This window comes from Taudactylus pleione, unplaced genomic scaffold, assembly GCF_031769625.1.
Source record: "Taudactylus pleione unplaced genomic scaffold, aTauple2 ptg000554l, whole genome shotgun sequence".
In the NCBI taxonomy this organism is placed as follows: domain Eukaryota; kingdom Metazoa; phylum Chordata; class Amphibia; order Anura; family Myobatrachidae; genus Taudactylus; species Taudactylus pleione.
The window spans coordinates 694,001-712,372 of record NW_028284956.1 but is presented as its reverse complement, the minus strand read 5'-3'; the positions used below and the strand labels follow the sequence as shown (position 1 = coordinate 712,372).

Here is an 18,372-nt window from a genome sequence, read left to right as displayed (position 1 = left end):
TTCCGCAGAAACTGACTTTTCGCACCTAATTGAATATGCCCCTAAGACTTCTAGAAAGAGGACGTTTAATCCTGCACAGGCCGCTCACAGAGTAGTAATCCGCTGCAGATATTTGAACCAATAATATGTAGTATAAATGAAATCACCTTGGGTTGGTGCTCCCCTCCCCTGGTTTATAAATTAAAGCAAACTTGGGGGTATTTTACAAGGAAGCAATACAAAAAAAAAAAAAAAAGAGAGAGAGAGAAAAAGATAAACCTTATGTGGCAGCAGTTTTAGTCATCAGTTTCGAAAAATTGTGTGAAAATTTAGAAAAATCTATTAAAACTTAACATTTATATTTTATAATATAATAAAATAACGAGCCGTAACGTGGCCTAGAAAAGAATGACTCGCATGAATATAAAGTTACCTTCTATTTAGCAACGGTTGGTAATTTGTATTAATTATAAGTTACTCACAGCTGGGTAATATTGTGTAAGATACAGTACAATAACTATAACACAGTAAGTTCCAAAAGTTTCTCAGTGGAATTATTATACCAATAGGTGATGAGGCATCAAAACAAGACCTATGTTAAGATCGATTCAAAGAATAATAAATTATTATTTAAGGCGACGAATTATATGTTGCAAATAACATTATGTAGAATGAGCGCGTTTCGCCAAGTGGGCGTCTCAGTCCTTACACATTCAGACGCAGGCTTGCACACCAGGGGTAAGGGCTTTTACTAGCATTAGCTTATGGTTGGTTCTATTTCCTCTTCATCCTAAGGACCTGGACTTGACGTGGAGTGAAGACGGAAGTGCGGTTGCATGCCCCCACAACGCTATTATCTGATCTCAGCTGTAGTATCTGACCCCTGATAGTGGAAATATGTACCCTTGCGGGCTCGCTTTGCTCGCCACAGGTTTATGTTCCCCTCTATATCCACATGGATAATAACTGATGACATCAGGGTCTGTTCGGTGAAGGGCATCTCGATGCTACCATTAGGCTTATAGGCACAGGAGAAACTATGGCAGAATCAGCCCCAATGTGTGACAGGTGCGCATAACACAAATAAAAAAAATAAAAAAACAGGTACATACGGAGTTCACAGTAGGTTCCTCTCCAGCCGGCTGCACAGGTGCACGCCCCGCTAACATGATCGCAGAGTGCCCCGTTGTCGCATGTGCACTGGTATCTGCAGTCAGAGCCGTACCAACCGGCAGGACACTCTAAGAGAGCAAACAAAATGGCCGATGAGCTCACATGCAGTTCAGTACCAGTTTCTTCACACGATATACAACACGCGTGTATGTGATCTTATGTCCAGAAATTATATGCATATGTTATAAATAATTTGGTGAAGTGTATGACTAGGACTAAACAACAACCAGAGCATACAAACTTTACACCAGCCCACATTCCCCCTTAGGGTCCGAATTAAAATGCGGTTCCGTCATTCAATGGCTGGCTCACAATAGTGTCTATTTACTTCCAATACAAACATTAATGGAGGCCATTTATGGAGTGTTTGGAACACACAATTATATTATTACACGCAGGACTGTACTCACTTCAGTTTGTGAGCAGAGATCAGCCTAATAACTGTTTCATACACACGAGTCGACACCCTATAAACACGATACTCTTGTGATAAACCATCCTGCTAAATGTTCCAAAGCTACTGCTGTTCTTTCCTCTTTTGTTTTAAGCATGTGTCCAGAGATCTCTTACAATACTTGTATGTATAGGGGCCTACAGTACCTCTGATTTAGAGGACTAGGGTTCTGATGCTGTTAGGACTGGAAAATTGCATTTTAAGGGCCAGATGGACTAAGCTCTCAAATGCAATTAAGTGGAGAGTGATAAACTGCCAACCAGTCAGCTCCTAACTGGTCATTATTCAAACACAGCCTGTAACATGACAATTAGGAGCTGAGTGACTGGCAGTTTATCACATTTCAGAGCTTAGTACATCTCCCCCCTAAATGTTAAATAACTTACTCTGATCACAGTCTTTGCCCGTGTAGCCGGACTCGCAGACGCACTGCCCTGTCGCAGGGTTACATCCCCAATCGCTGTTGCTGCAGTTGCAGCTATTGGCACAATCCGCTCCCCAGTGACCACCGTCACATGCTGTAAGGCAAATAGAAATGGTTCTCAAACTTTGCTACAATGTACAGAAGTATATAAAAAAAAAGGAACAGAAAAATCCTAACAAGATTACAGGATCAACATCAAATTCTACACAACGCAAAAAATCTTCCTGCAAACCATCAAAAAAAATGCAAATCATTCACCGTCTATAACATATCGTCCTATGAATAGCCTGTACACGTAAATAGACTGTGGGTAAATAACAATCTGAGCATTAATGGCTTAAGCGGAGATGTACAAAGCCTTGGAGAGAGATAAAGTGGAGAGATATAAAATATCAACCAACCAATCAGCTCCTATCATTTAGCAGACTGTGATTGAAATAAAATGTCAGTTAGGAGCTGATAGGTTGGTACTTTATCTCCATTTCATCTTTCTCCAAGGCTTGGTACAGCTAACCCTTGTTATTTACATCTGTAAATTACTTCAGCACCTTGGACAGCTCATAAAATGTATCTAAGTAACATATAAGATTTATTTTAATGGCCAGAGGGCCTGATTCAGAGCCGCTCGCAAGCGCTCGTTGTTTCCCCGCTGCGCATGCGCCGCATCCGGCGTGCGCATGCGCGAGCCCCGTCCAGCGACTGAAGTTCAGTCGCTACGGGGCTCGCTACAAGACTGGGTGGCTGTCGATGGTGAGTGACAGCTCGCCCCGTTTTGTAGGTGGGTAGGGGGGGGTGGCTGCACAAACGCAGGCGCTCCCTTAGGAACGCCTGGCGTTTGTGGGAGGACCTACTGACATCACATCTATTAGAGCAGGAAGTCCACTCGGCCTTTGCGGCAGACAAGACCCTACCACAGGGTCTCGTTGCAAGGCCGATGATCGCGATTATCGCGACGGGTGCCTGGTCGCTCGCACAAGCTGTGGGAGGTCTCCCACAGCTTTGCGAGCGGCCAGAGAAAAAAAAAACACGCCCACAGACCCTGCAAGCTAGCAGTTCTGAATCAGGCCCAGCGATGGATGTTTAACAAGCAATGGTCTCTCTAGTTTACCAGGTCTCAGACCTTTTTATATGGAATGTTATTGTCCACGTCATGCCTCGGTGATGACACTAGTGTCCTTGTGAACTGATAGGTTGAATTCTCACGAGTGAATGGAGTTCGGTTGACAAACGGACATTGCCTCCACTGTGATTAGAGGACAGGTATAATTGCATCTTGGTGATAACGCTATTTAATCAGGAGTAATATGGTTTGGTATGGATAATAACCAGTAAAACACAAGTAAAATACCTCTCCTGCAGTTATGTCCAGTCCACCCAGGAGGGCATGTACATCTCCCAGTGACCAGGTCACATTGGCTGTCATCCTGGCAGGCACATCTTGACTGGCAACCTTGGCCAAACCACCCAGGAGGACATCCTGTAAAATAAAAAATGAAACAAACGTATCAAGTCTATCCCTACTGTACGAGGAATAAAACAGTAACATAAAGATGTGACCTTTTATCCCACAGTGCCTATTCACATGTTCTAATTGAATGTTAGCTCTTGGCGCAGTTTATTTGCTTGTATGTATGCTACGTGGATGACTTGTATTACTAACTTGCATATTACTCAAAGGCTATGAGCCATATTCAATTTGAGCCGAGCCACGTTTAGTTAACGCGGCCCGGACTCAATGCCGACTTCGCCGGTTTTCTAGGCGTTAAAGTATCGCGGCCGTCCGGGTTTTACCCCGTATACAACTTCAAAGTAGGCGTAAGCGGCACCCGGCGATACTGTAACAAGCGAAAAGTACTGTCATTTTTGGGGAAATCAGCCTGTCACCCCCCAAATGATGCCCTGACATGGTGGTTCACTATGGTACCCCTGATTTGGCTTGCTGAAGGTATTTGGTGTTTTTAAATGGGCTCAATAGCTGCTAAATAGCGTTTTTTTATACCTGATGCAGAATAGTATTTAGGAGTATTTTTTCCAGAAAATAAGCTATCCCAGCAAATTTGGGGTACTTGAAAATGGGGGTCAGCATATTTAAAGTTGATAAAGTGAAAACACCTGCAATCAAAAAAACACTTGGGGCATACTTGGGGACCCCTCCAAGTCAAGTTTTTTAAGTTTGTACACCAACATTTTTTTTTTCGCCCCCTTTTTTAAAGTCAATTTTTGGGGTGTCTAAGTTTTTTTAAACATTTTTTTTGACACAGTTTACCTTTGAGGGACTGTCTGAAGGCTGCACGAGGGTTCCCGCAACGTTGTACCCCAAAACCCCAATTCTGCACGTTTTTCCGCCTACCATTCATAGGCGATACTTTACCACCTATTACATTACATTGCCTTTCTGCCTTAGCGGAAACTCTTTCAAATTGAATACGGGGTGAAAACCAAAACAGGCGATAATGACTTCATCGGTGGAAACTTAATGCGGATCCGGACTTAACGCTTCAAATTGAATACGGGCCTATAGTGGATAAAAGTCCTTGGCGGACATCTACTCATTGCTTGGTGCAGGTTTTAATTCCTTTATGGCATTGTGTTTCATAACTCCAGGAGACCACAGAGACCCTCAACAGTGCATGTTTTTTTTTTCAGATATCCTCAGAGTCACAATTGAAATAATTATCATCACCTGTGGAAATGTGTAATGGATACACCTGTGCACCAACTAGGAGTTCTGGAAAACACACACTGTTAAGGGTCCCACCTACACACCCACGGCGCTTCCGTGACACTCGCATAAGACAGAACAGTCCCATGTGATCGCATGATCGCTGCCCAGTTTCAGCAATGTAACGCCCATTCCATTCAAAGCAAGATCCGGCAAAGAGGTACGCTAAAATGCAAGGATTGGCTTCTGCGCAGGCATTGTATGCTAATATTCGCTGTTTGCGTGCGAGAAAAGATAGGCCCCACTGTGAGGGGCACTGCTAAGCAATTTCATCAAGAGGTGAATAGCAGAGGACATGTGGTAGATGATTTGCATTTATATATAATTTAGTATTGCTGCTTGAATTAAAAAATACAAATGTTTCTGGAAATGTCTAATTCCTAAGCTCTCGTAATGGTGTTACATTTACCAAAATCACTCTATATATAGAGCAAAAAGCATTTACATCTGGGCTTAGTGATAGGAATTTGTTTCTTCCTTATAACAAAACACTGCCTCATTGATACTTACTGTCCCCACAGAGCATACCGGTGTAGCCTGCAACACAGATACACTCCCCTGTGGCTGGGTGACAGCTTCCATCGTTACCGCACAACGGACAGATCTCCTGGCAGCCGGCTCCCCAACGTCCTGCGGGGCAATCTGCAACAGGGCCACAAGAATGGGAAGTATTTACAAGCTCGGACCACTACTCAACTTGTTAATGCTCTAAGCACACATATCCTGGCTCCACAATGCAGCTTGTAAAATCCACATCGCCAGCTGGGACAGGAGACAAATTCAAGACTTTTGTTAACTGGTTGCTTGTCGGAGCTGAAGGGAATTGAGGAGTTGTGCCCACTAAGAGAAGAACCCAAATACCAACATGCAAAACAAGTGGATGAAAAGTTGTACCAAGTTTTTAAAAGCTTCTCTCGGATAAACAACTCATTCATTCTCACTGTGCCTGGATTCACTCATCCAACACACAAAGGTCTAACACTTTGAAGGTTCTAGTGTGCTTCATCTGTAATCACTCAATTCTATCAATCGATAAAAATATTAATGGATTTAATTTTATGTTTGCAGGTTTGTGGCCCCCGATACAGTAACCTCACACCAAAGTATTTAGAAAATAATAAAAATAAAATTCTCCCTAATCTGAATAAACGTTCCACTGCTCTAGAGGAGGGGGGACACATATGTTGGGCATCAGAGCCGTAAGTAGACTTTTTGGTGCCCTGTGCCAGAAAGAGCATTGGTGCCTCCCTCATTTTTCAAAGGGACATAATGCACCCAAAAAAGGGCCATGGCTTCACGGGGAAGGGCCAGGGAAGAGATAGGAGAGGCCAGGAGATGCTGGGGATGAAATAAGAGGAAGCTACAAGCAAGAATGATAATAAACAGGAAACTGACAGGCCCAAACAGCGCCCCCTGCCCTGTGGTGCCCTGTGCCATGGCACCGGCCGCACTACCCTAGCTACGGCCCTGCTCGGCATACAGTTGTATGTTATGCCCATATTTGTGCAGTTAGATGCATGCGCTGTAATAAAAACATCGGCCAAGTCACATGGCGCATATGTTCCCGAAGTCTCTGCGATGTCGCTCGCCAAGAGGATTTAGACGCAGAGTGAGTGAGGGGCCATTTGTGGGCGGTAATGGAAGGATGGTTAGAGAAAATGTGGGCATCCCGCAACGGTTTTATAGACATTCAGCTTCACTGGTGTCGGCGTCTTAGTTCCGTCGGCCATTCTGAAATAACTATTTTAATATCAGCGGAGCTTCACCCTCCTCTAAAAAACTAATTATCTCCCTCATCAGTTCAAGACACCGGCTCTATATGGGGATGAGGGTACGGCAGGGTCTAAGTGGCCAAGGAATTGTACAGCCTGAAAAGGGCACATGCATGTTAGAAACAGACAATTAGGGCTAAATTTACTAAGATGGGAGTTCTATTAAGAAGTGATGTTGCCCATAGCAACCAATCAGATTCCAGGTATTATCTTCTAGAAGGTGCTAGATAAATGAGAAGTAGAATCTGATTGGTTGCTATGGGCAACATCACTTCTTAAACAGAACTCCCATCTTAGTAAATTTACCCCCAAGTGTGTGTATTTAACCAATTAATTAAAATGAGCACAGCCTACTAATGCACAGTGACTGCAAAAAAACTGAAAATGTATAAAATGCGAAAAATATTAATATTTGAAGTGCAAACCAATGACAAATCCCTCTGCAATTCAATTTCTCATTGTAAAATGCAGAGCATATGGTATAATTAGCTTTGTTACCAAAATTATTAACCGAGGCAAATATAAAAGCATGACTTCACATTAGAGACAAATTGCAAGACGAGCAGGGTGTGAATGTAAAGCATTTTGCAAATTGTTCTATTAGTCTGATAAGAAAGCTATCAGCTAGACATTCAGAAAGCAGTCCTATATCATATTAATATCGCTCTACGGTGGAACACCAGTACTTCAATGGCTGTTTAAAGCAATGTCCTATCGCTGTAAAGCTATACTCACAATTACATCCCTCTCCAGGGACTGGGCTTGAATAACAGTACATCTCAGGCTTCGTTCATACATAGCATATTACTTATAATTAAATAAATAACATACGTGCGCCTCTGCAGATAAATGACATTAGGACGGTTCCTTGTCCTCTACCAAACAGTAACTTCTCCTTCATCCCACATAAAATGAGAGAGAAAGAGAGGCGCCTTCTCAATACATCACTTTTAAGAGCACTTCGCACACGCAGTACCCTGTCTCAGCGCAATGTCTCTGCTAAAATGGATTATACCATGAAACAGCCAACACTACAACTACATTCATCTGTACAATACATTATAGGAGTTACACTAAATATATGCTCAGTCCTGGGGCGCGGAACCTTTTGTCATAGCCCTGGTTCATCGCTATATTATTTTTATTTTAGTCACTGGAAATAAATATGTTTGCTGTGAGTTCATTAGAATGCATTGGGTTGTTTGCGAGGCACAAATAATAGCAAAATGCACCCATTAATGTAAGGGGATACGTTCAATATCCTGACAGCAAAGCCTAATGTAAGACATTAGCACATACAGATAGGTAGATCTACAACACTCTTACCATTGTTACAATGACTGAATAGCTGGGTCTTACAGGGCAATTATTAAAACTGGAAAAGTGAATATCCGCATATTAAAAGCATGTTTATTTTACATTGAGGTGATTGTTTAACATCAGGGGGACAATTTATTAACATTGGCGTTGTTCCCAGTAGATAATCATTCAATATCTCTGCATATTGCTCCAATTTAGAATGTTTTTATTTATCCACCAGGGGCTCCTCTTGGCACTCAGCTTTTCAGGGGTTGGGTACGGGATCCCGGCGGTCAGAATCCCGACAGGGTTAGGACCTGGGTCATAATCCTAACCCTCCCTTCCTGCAGCTTAAACCTAACCTCCCCCCCAGGGGCGTTTCTAGAGAGGAGGGGGCCCACGTGCAGTCTCAGACACGGGCCCCCTCCTCTCTGCCCGGCAGCCGGCAGCACACAGAGCTGTGCGCGGCCAGCGCCGGAGTTATAAACTCTGGGTACTAGAGTGTGCCCATAGTATATAGTATATGCACAGGTTACCGGGAAAATGGCCGCGGCGGCCATTTACCCTTTACTGTTCATGTGCAAACGACGGGAAAATGGCCGCCGCGGCCATTTTCCTGTCGTTTTACAGTGCCGGACGCCCGCGCCGACGTGGGACTCCGGAGAGGTAAGTATTATTATGGGTGCAGGGTGTACGGTGCGGGGCCCCCCACACACCCAGGACCCATTACAGATACGCCCCTGCTCCCCCCCTAGTGCCTGAGCCTAACCTCCCACTCCTGCAGCCAAAACCTAATCCTCCACCCCAGTGCCTTACCTAAAGCTGTTTCTATATGATTTTAGATAAAAGGTACAAACCCATAACTATAGATTGTCCAGGCCGGGCCAGATTAACAATGAGGCGGAAGGGACTACAGCCCCAGGCCCCCACATAAAAATAGTCCCATCATCATGACAGCATGATGACCAGCTGGCCACACGGTTGGAAATAAATGATAAGTGTTAAGACTGTATTCATATTTTCCTCACAAAATTATGTAATTTTTTTCATATCTACGTATTTAGTGAGATATTGGGGCTGGGGGTGTACATGCCCACATGGCACTGGCCACACCCACACAGCACTAGTCACACCTCCTCGGCTTCTCACAATAGGTCCTTGATCAGTTTCAGCCCCAGGCCCAAGTTGCCCTAAATCCACAGTGCCTGTGGCCAGGATGGCATTAGCTAGGGGCTCTGGTCAAAGGGGGGGCTGATCTACGCCATCCACAAACTTTAGCCCTTGTAGGACCCATAGCAGCCTGATGCCAGGTTAGGTTCTCCGCAAATGAGTCTTGTCTTTTGCTTCATGTTCCAGGCTCTGGGCTCTGTCACGTAATATTGTGGCCCAGAAGTGCAATGTGTGGGACACAGCTGAGTCCAGTACTTCCCTTTGTCAGGGACAGCCAGAGTCATAGCTATTGTATTGAAAAGGGGCTGGATAAACAGGCCCTCAGGGAAGAATATATGAAAGACAGCAGTAGCGTCTGATTTTACAATTTCTTCATTTACGCCACGTCGGCTGATTTATGTATGAATAAAGCTGATTGTGACAAATTGTGCAAAGTAATAAAAACAAATAAATTTGGTTATGTATAAAGTAATGTGAATCTTTAAGTACGTTAATTAAAAAAAAAATAATAAAAAATATATATATATGTATATATATATATATATATATATATATATATATATTTTTTACCCCTCTCACCTTTTGTGCAGTCAGATCCCGTCTTCCCAGCTGGGCATATGCACGTTCCGTTAATGTGGTTACAGGGCTCTCCGCTGCACGAACACGATTCTAAGCAGTCCATGCCGTATTTTCCTGCTGGACATGCTGGAAACATTACAGAAACACGCACATCAGATGCATAGCAACATAGAACAACAAACAGAAATAGGGCAGCATCGATGCCTCACGCCTCAGTATTGTCACCAGCTCCTAGTGAGCAAGAGGCTGTGATTTTGTGAATACGGACCCTCGCCCACCTGCTGTGTGTAAGTGACAGGTGCCCTTTAATCTTATATCTTCTACCAGAAAAATAAATGTATTCTGAAACAAATAAGCAACTAGGTATTAACCTCACCATATTTCTATAACTACACTCAAGTGTATCCTGTGGCGATTTATAATTGAATTGATTCAGGAGTGAGATACATAACGGAATACCGACATGGGAGAGGCTTGGATGAAACGTCTCATCAGTAAGAGAATTGCTCACCTCAGAGCCTACACAATTAGCCCCTAAAGACTTTATTTAGATACTTTCACAACTAAGTAATTAAAATAAATAATAAGTTTGGGTCTAGATTTGCTGCTGGGTCTATGCAAACAAAACGGATAACGCATTTTAATTAAAATGGCATTACTGAGCAAAGTGGAGTATACATATAATCAATATCCCCGGACTGTGCTATAAAGAATTATTTGCTTAAGTTCAATGGAAAACTTTTTTAATCATTCTATTTGCAACTGTAAGATCCATCAGGGGTGCAACTATTAATCACCAGGCCCTGTATCAAAATCTGGAAGGCTTTCCTGTAGTTACGCCCTGGTGGTCATACAGTACATGTATTCATTATGAATCTTTATATATCAGTCCCTGTCTCTGTCCCTGTCCCTGTCCCTGTAGTGCTCACTAAACCCAACACAGATTTTTTTTTTAGTATGTCATATAAAAGTAAAATAAAATAAAGCACCCAGAGAGCCGGCCTGGTCCCCGTTATTATCGAGGAGGTGTGGCCTAATCCAGGGGCATTTTAAGAGAGGAGGGGGCCCGTGTGCATTCCCTGTGCACGGCCCCATCCTCTCTCCACGGCGGACGGCAGCCTACTGACGCGGCTGGCCGGCCACCACAGAAACGGTAAACTCAGAGTCTACTGCGCATGCGCAGAGCGCAAGAAAAAATGGCCGCGGCAGCCATTTTCCAGTGTCCTGTGCAGCGCTGACACCCGACCACGGACAGGTGAGTTTTAAATAATATGGCTGCAGGGTGTGTGGTGTGGGGCCCCCTGTACCCGGACGCCCGTGTGCCCCGCATACCCTGCACCCATTATAGATACGCCCCTGGCCTAATCGTAGGGAGCATGGCCTCGTCTCCTTATAAACAAATTAGAAAGAACCCTATTTGCAGCGCCGCAAAGCTGTGATCCCCTCAGACCAACGCAAATCCGTGTGTGCTGGGCTGCTGACAGGTAAGAGGGAGGAGGGGGGCGGCAGCGGATCTGGGCCCCCGTCGGGCCTCTCCAGCATGCCCAGGCCCGGGTAATTAGTACCCGATTCCCCCACCCTCTTGGCGCCCCTAAAAGCATGAGAATCTTTTAGATTAGATTTAGAGTTTTCTTACTATGTTCCACCTTCCACTATTTAGGGCCCTTTTTATTGTGGCCAAAAATACGGTTGGGGGTATTTAACAAGGGGATATCAGCTCAATTTCCGCTTTCTATGATTACAAAAATACAGTCCCCATAAATTTCTATGGGGATTGCTTAAAGCCTAGTTTACCAATCTGAGCTTGGCCCCCTTAACTAACTCCATCTTTAGATGCCTTTTACCCTTTGTAGCCTATAGGGTATATTTACCCCTTTTTCTATGGAGAGGGGTCCTTCAGATCCCTCTCTGGTAATTACCACTGGAGCAGCGCATTAGCTCTGCCGGGTCCGGACCTGTAAGTAAAGTGATCACTTATGGTCACGGATCCCATGTCCTGACACAGGGGCAAGATCAATTGCCCTGAAAAGATATTCCAAATCAATGCCATGATAAAAATAAATTTTCGGGGCTTTATCATAAACCGCAATAAGCCCCCAGTGTAGTACACTATTACAGCCTGTAGATGTCACTGTTATCACATGTTGCTTAATTTTTTAGACTATGCTAAAAATTATAAAAAAAATAAAAAACATTCTAAATGAGGGCAAACAGTAGAACAAATGCTTTAGAAAATAATTTTTTGGTACAGCAGGGCACTGACCCAAAGCATATAGCAAAAGCAGACATAAATGCAAAGATTAATATGCTGGAGTGGCAAAGCCAAAGACTAAATCCTGACCCCAATCTGTAGAATTGTTTAAACAAATTACTCCTTATCCAACCAAGTATTTAAAAAAAAAAGATTGGTGAATACTTATTAAATCAATTATTTTCTGTTTTATGGTTTGCAATTAATTAGAGAAAAAGCTTTAGAGTTTTAGATTTAATTCCATGAAGTAACGCGGGACACTGCGGCCCGCAGGTGGGATAGTGCCAGACAGCGGGACTGTCCTCGGAACCAACACAGCTCCATTTTATAAGTATAGGCAGAACTTTGTACTTTTCCCAGCCTTGCTGGCTGTTTGACGGAACAGCAGATGATGGAATTATCATTTATACGCGTACAGTAGCCTTAGTGCTGCTACTTGTCAATACATAACCGCGTCACTACAGTACGATAAGTCATACAGGTTTTCATCTGCTACTAATGTATCTCAATGTCACTATTATTCACCTAACCCATTTCCATTTCCCTTCCAGGCGTGTCCATTTTCCTGTCTGTGTGACGGGAGAGCAATGTTACCTTGTTCACAGTCCTCCCCCTGGTAGCCTTCTGGACACTGTGTTTGGCATTTCCCATTTGTGTGCTCACAGGATACATCGTGTTGGCAGGTACATTTACTCCTGCAGCCAACGCCATAAAATCCAGCATCGCATTCTAGTAAAACAAAGACACCGTTAAGTAACAAGTCATTTCCTAACAACACTGTTACTTGGTACAGATCTACACCACAGAGGAGAATTCCTAATCCCACAGCAGCGACATCAGACCAATGTCACAAGCAATGCAGGACAATTTCTGTATCTTATACAATTGTATTTAAAATGAAGTTAAGGTGCATACACACACGGGACGATCGTCAACGATAACGATATCGTTGAACGGTCTTCCGGGTGTGCTGGATGATCGATATCGATCGTCCAGCACACCACCAACGATGGCCAACGACCAGATATCGACCAGGTTGTCATGCATACATGGTTGAGGGACGATATCGTTATCTTCCATACGTGCCCGCGCATCGCAGGTGGTTGGTGGGTTGGAGGCACCGAAAAATGAACGATATGATCGACATCATTATCATTCATATCGTGCATTTTAATCGTACCGTGTGTACGCACCTTTAGTGTATTCATCTTCCCCTGATGGGCCTTAGACAAGGAGCTTTGCACATACTATACCTAGCCAGCAGGGGTACTGTAGTATCATGAACAGACTGACTGTGACTGTAATCCACCAGCGTTCAAATGCTGCACCCAATTGACATTTATACATATCGCTATCCTATGTCCATTTAGACTTGTTTTGTTTTTTCTGGTTTTATGGAGTTGTATTTTGGACCGCTGATTTTTTTTTTTTTTTTTAGGGATTATAAATGAAAAAAAAAAAAGGGGGAGGACAGTTTTTCTTTTTTTAAATTCCCTTACTGTCATAGCTATTTACCCAGAGGGAACTAAAATGTCACATTAGTGGTATAATTGATTCTGTATAGCATTCCTGGAGTCAGGCCTCCTTTCTGCGCCCTAAATATCTTAACTGCAGAGTTGGTGGGGCTGCAGGCCATTTTGGCTTGCAGTCATACTACTTGCAGGCCCTTTTGGCCTGTACTACACATGCCCTCCACCTCCCTGATGTTACCATTTAGCTGGGTGTTGTCCTGATTTAGCTACAATCAGGGGGTATATCTATGCTGTGCTGATAGAAAAGGGAACAGTCTAGGTATTTGGACACACCCCCTAATGGTGCACAGCCACGCCTCCCTTTGGCCACATCCCACTTTCATGTTACCAGATGTACGAGACAGTGGCTGCACCTTACTACATAAACCACCTCTTACAGACTGGTCCAGATTATAATGATGGTCTAAGCCGGGGGCCAAGGAAGAGGGGGAGGGGGGGGGATACTGATTATAAGAGCCTAGGCTTGTTGGAGACTACTGTGGACATAGAGGTAGGTATGTAAATGGGGACACTGATCTAAATGGGAGAGCGTTCTATTTATTCTGTTCAGGGGTTAAAATGAGGTTTTTAAGCAGCACGATGCTTGTGATTGGCTGAGCAGCTAAGGGCTGTTCTGGTCAACCATTTTTTTTTTTTTTACTTATTCTGTATCAATTTACATTGTTATTGTTTTTTTTCTTTCTGGTGGACAGCAACAACACCACATGTTGATAGACGCACATAGCACTTTAACTATGAGATAACTCTTGCAAAGTAGTGGGGATTTCTACGGCTTGCAGAGGAGCCCGTCATGGTAACTTACTGCTCTAGCATGCTCTGTACCACTAGGATAGCTCATGTTAAATAGACTTCTTAACAGTAAAACAAAAGTTATTAATCAAGCGATGGATAAAACTATAAAATGTGTTCCCGTTACAAATTAATTACAGGAATACAGCTAATGAACACCAGGGTCCAGGTTTTGTGATATTTCCGATATCTATTGCTTGAGATGATGTGCAAAACAGATTAACAAATGTCTCTGAAGGGGTAAGTTGGTGCAAAGCAGTGTTGCATGACTGAGACTAAGCAAAAATGGCTGACCACTGCCCCATGATCCCGTAGTCTCTGGTAATAGAAAAGCTCCACAAATCTGTGACATCACACATACTTGTTTGGCAGGATGACCCGTGGTAGCCCGGCTTACAGGTACACGTCCCATCCTTTTTGCCACACTCCAGGGTGTTGCTCTGCACACAGGTACATTCTCTCGAGCACCCGGACCCATGCGTCCATTTCGGGCAAACTAAAAACCAGATGTGATTTAGTTTGAATTAGTTTACAGATTAATTTACAGAATAATGCAATAGGCCAAGTAATGTACAAAAGCATCCCAGTGCTTCACACACAGGGCAGTCAGCCATTGCAGGCTGAACTAATACTTATGAGATGTAATGTCATTCATTAGGCTGCGTTATCATAACTACTGGTGCAGCTGACAAAATGGCTTCCTGCTTCTGTATGTAGCAGATTGGATCATTTTAAAGGGGAGAAGGCAGCATCATTTCTAGACACAAGGGGGTAACATGTACTAAAGTGAGAGATTTTAGAAGTGAGGTTTAGAAGAGATGTTGCCCATAGCCAGGGCCGGCTCCAGGGGTCTGAGCACCCTGTGCCGGCCCGGTAAGCTGCGCCCTGCACGTGGCCTCATTACCATAGGCCACACCCCCTAAGTGACGATATCTGGAGGCGTGCCCGCATGGCACACCTCCAAATAACGTCAGGCTGGGGGTAAAGCCCAGGCCACCGTCACTGGCTGGGCTTCCCCCAGCCCTCTCACGTCAGTGAATGGATTCACACTCCGGGGGTCTGGCACCGCCGCGGCGGTGGGGGCTCCCAACCTCCCGATTTGAACGCCCGCGGGCCACTTCGGGATGTTGGGGAGGGGTGTGCCCTCTATGGGTGGTGCCCCTGTTTGACCGCACTGGTCGAACACCCCTAGAGCCGGCTCTGCCCATAACAACCAATCAGATTCTACTTAACATTTAACTAGCACCTTCTAGAAGATAATAGCTAGAAACTGATTGGTTGCTATGGGCAACATATCTTCTAAAATTCACTTCTAAACACTCTCACTTTAGTAAATTTACCCCAAGGAGCGAAAAGTGAATAGAACAAAAACCAAATAAACATTCTGAAAAGCAAGAGAGCATAGCATAGCTGGTTTCTTAAATCTGAAATAGGGACAAAATTAAAATATATGTAAATTACACCTCAGAGGCATTGAGCCTGGAGTCCTTATCCTATATGTAAATACATATATACACACACACATACGCAGTATAAAGGTATACATTTTCAAGTGATGTAAGATTAATTATTATTGAATCAGACCTGAATGTCAGTGAGATACCCCTGCGTAGCGGTATGTGCAGTAAGCGGGCTCTCACCTAAGTGACAAAATCGCCCATAGAGCCCGGCGTCACACAAACAGGCTCCGTGGATCATGTGGCATCTACCCTTGTTGGCGCAGTTACACTTCTTTTTACAGTTCTTTCCATAATATCCTTTTGGGCAACCTAGAATGAAAGGAATAACTTCTGAAATGATAAGTAAACCATTGTCGTTATACTAGCATATATATGTACGCACATGAATAAAGGACTGTGCAGGACACAGGGCATGGCTAGGCAAAGATTAGCATCCCAAATATTACTGCTGGTGCATTACCTTTGGAATGATTGTCATTGATCTCAATAGGTTTCCTGGTCACATCAAAATATCTTGTTGGCTTTTAAATTCCACCAACAGAGGTCTACATAAGTTTATCCAGCTCTGCTCAAAGTTGCCCTTCAGTCTGCTTAATGGGAGCTACTGGATGGTAATTTCCTTTCAATTTACATTTTAGAAGCCTTAATGTTATAAACCTTCTGTTCGCAGTCATTCGACAGGTGTCCAGCTGATATAGTTCTCCTGGTTGCCAGAGGACTACCTGAAATGGACAGCTGAAAGCCACTTTGGGCTTGGATTTGCAGTGTAATAGTTCTAAAACCTTAGGACCAGATTTATCAATGATACTGCTTTTATACCTTAATTCCGGGTCTGACCCGGAGGTTGGAACAGGGTTCCAAACCGGATCAGACCCGGAATTGAGCTGGCTCGGACCCAGGAAATTTCTGAGTCTGCGCCGTTCACACCGGAGCCAGGTCTGCAGTGACCTGGCTCTTCCGGCGTGGAAGTAGACGCTTGTAGATGGCGTCATCTCCAAGCACCACTGAAGCCGGGATGCGGCGTGCTCCAGGTCATCATGTCCCAGATCGCGTCGTTTACACGGCAGTGTTTCATGGGTTATTCCCGTGTTGAACCCTGCAAGTTACCTGGGTTGGATTGCCGGGTCACTCGACCCAGGAATCCAACCCTGTCCCCTTTTACACCAAGGAACTCCCCGGGTTAACCCTGCAATAACCAGGGTTTTAGCTCGGGTGTAAAAGGGGTATGAGTGATATTCTTGTTATCACACATTTTCCTAATCTTAAATGGTGCTCCAAACAATCAGCTCCTAACTGTCATTTTTCAAACACCTGTCAGTAACTGATTGGTTGGAGCACCATATAATATTAGTAATAAATGATAACAAGAATATCACTCGTTGATAAATCTGGGCCTTAGCACCTCACAGTCTGCCGATGCGAACAGGGCGCTCTATCTACTTATTACTCCAAGTTGTTTACAGTCTATGACTTCATGTAAAAACACTTTTTAGGTTTAGTTCCACTGAGAACAGTTCTGAAAGAGCTGCGATATTCAGATATAGGAATTATATTTCTGGGCTGTGATCAGTAAAGGGGATTTTGGGTCGAAATGTGCCCGACATCAAGTTATACTGGTCAGAGCTCCCGTGCTGCCTGTGATGTACCTACCGTCCTCGCAGAACTCCCCGCTCACTCCTTGGGGGCAGCGGCACCGGCCAGAGATGGGGTCACAGGTCCCTCCGTTTTTACAGTTACATTTCAAGCTGCAGTTCAGACCATATGTGCCTTCCGGACAGGCTGTGCCACGAGAGGGAAAAACAATATCACAGATTAACGTCAATAAATCATCGCTGTACTGTGATATACAGTTGACTGGTCTAATTCATCCAGCATGTAATCTGTTTCTGTAATCTGGTCTCTTTAATTCTTTATTTGTAGAACAGTCAGTACAAGGAAAGTGTTCATTTATCAAACTTTGCAAACAGAAAACATGACTCCTGCTGCTTTTTTCATTATAAATAAATAGTGCTATACACTACAAGAGAGGCAAAGCATAGTGACTGTAGTCAGGGGGTATTGGGGTCCCCCTATGTACTGGAAGCAATGTAAACTCCAATGATTGCACACGGGGGAGTAAGAGATGGACAGTCCGGAGAGCTGCAGTAATCACCCTACAACAGACACATACACAAGCTGGGGCTTATTTATTCAGAAACCTATTAACAGAGGCACACCTAGGGTGGGTTTCCAGTTACCCAGAAACCCCGCTTGTCCCAATCACAGGATCCTACAACTTCTAGAAACCTCCAGAATAAAATTAACATATTGTTTAAAGTCTATGAAGCCTATTTATCATTATCTGTATTGTTTTATCTGTATTGAGCTTTAGTTTTTGCGTCTAGCATATTATTCTTGGGTGCACAGATGTGGCCTCAATACTCTAAGTGGCGTGAGACGCCTGGCACAAGTGAGCTGCCCCAAGTGGTGTAGCTTCTATTTCGCATAATTTTCTCTCGATTGTGCGTCTTAGTCACAACTCGATGCGACAAAACCGCTTCACAAGAGTGCACTGATTAATTCGCTTGGCAACACTTGTATATCTGTGTGCGACAGTCTGAATCTGTACAACGGAGCTTGGCATGAAATAAATCCGTGGTCACTGCATCATAGGACTTCGCATAAAGATTCAGGCTCAGTCAGATATACAAGAGTCGCATATCAAATGAATCAGTACAGTTAGCCAACTGACGCGTTTCACTGCTCCTACTGGCAGCTTTCTCTGCCAA

The 18,372-nt window shown here is 43.9% G+C and overlaps 1 protein-coding gene across 2 annotated transcripts in view; it reads right to left on the bottom strand.

Annotated features, from left to right (window-relative positions):
• The window catches only part of MEGF6 (multiple EGF like domains 6), a 433,964-nt gene that overhangs the window by 35,716 nt on the left and 379,876 nt on the right, over positions 1 to 18,372 (bottom strand). For both annotated transcript variants that reach the window (XM_088452600.1, XM_088452601.1), the window contains exons 15-23: positions 17,255 to 17,383; positions 15,785 to 15,913; positions 14,506 to 14,640; positions 12,418 to 12,552; positions 9,573 to 9,698; positions 5,263 to 5,394; positions 3,379 to 3,507; positions 1,993 to 2,124; positions 1,092 to 1,220 (exon numbers count right to left, since the gene is read on the bottom strand). In XM_088452600.1, coding sequence (XP_088308726.1) covers positions 1,092 to 1,220; positions 1,993 to 2,124; positions 3,379 to 3,507; positions 5,263 to 5,394; positions 9,573 to 9,698; positions 12,418 to 12,552; positions 14,506 to 14,640; positions 15,785 to 15,913; positions 17,255 to 17,383 — 1,176 coding nt within the window. The remainder of the gene's footprint in view (positions 1 to 1,091; positions 1,221 to 1,992; positions 2,125 to 3,378; positions 3,508 to 5,262; positions 5,395 to 9,572; positions 9,699 to 12,417; positions 12,553 to 14,505; positions 14,641 to 15,784; positions 15,914 to 17,254; positions 17,384 to 18,372) is intronic.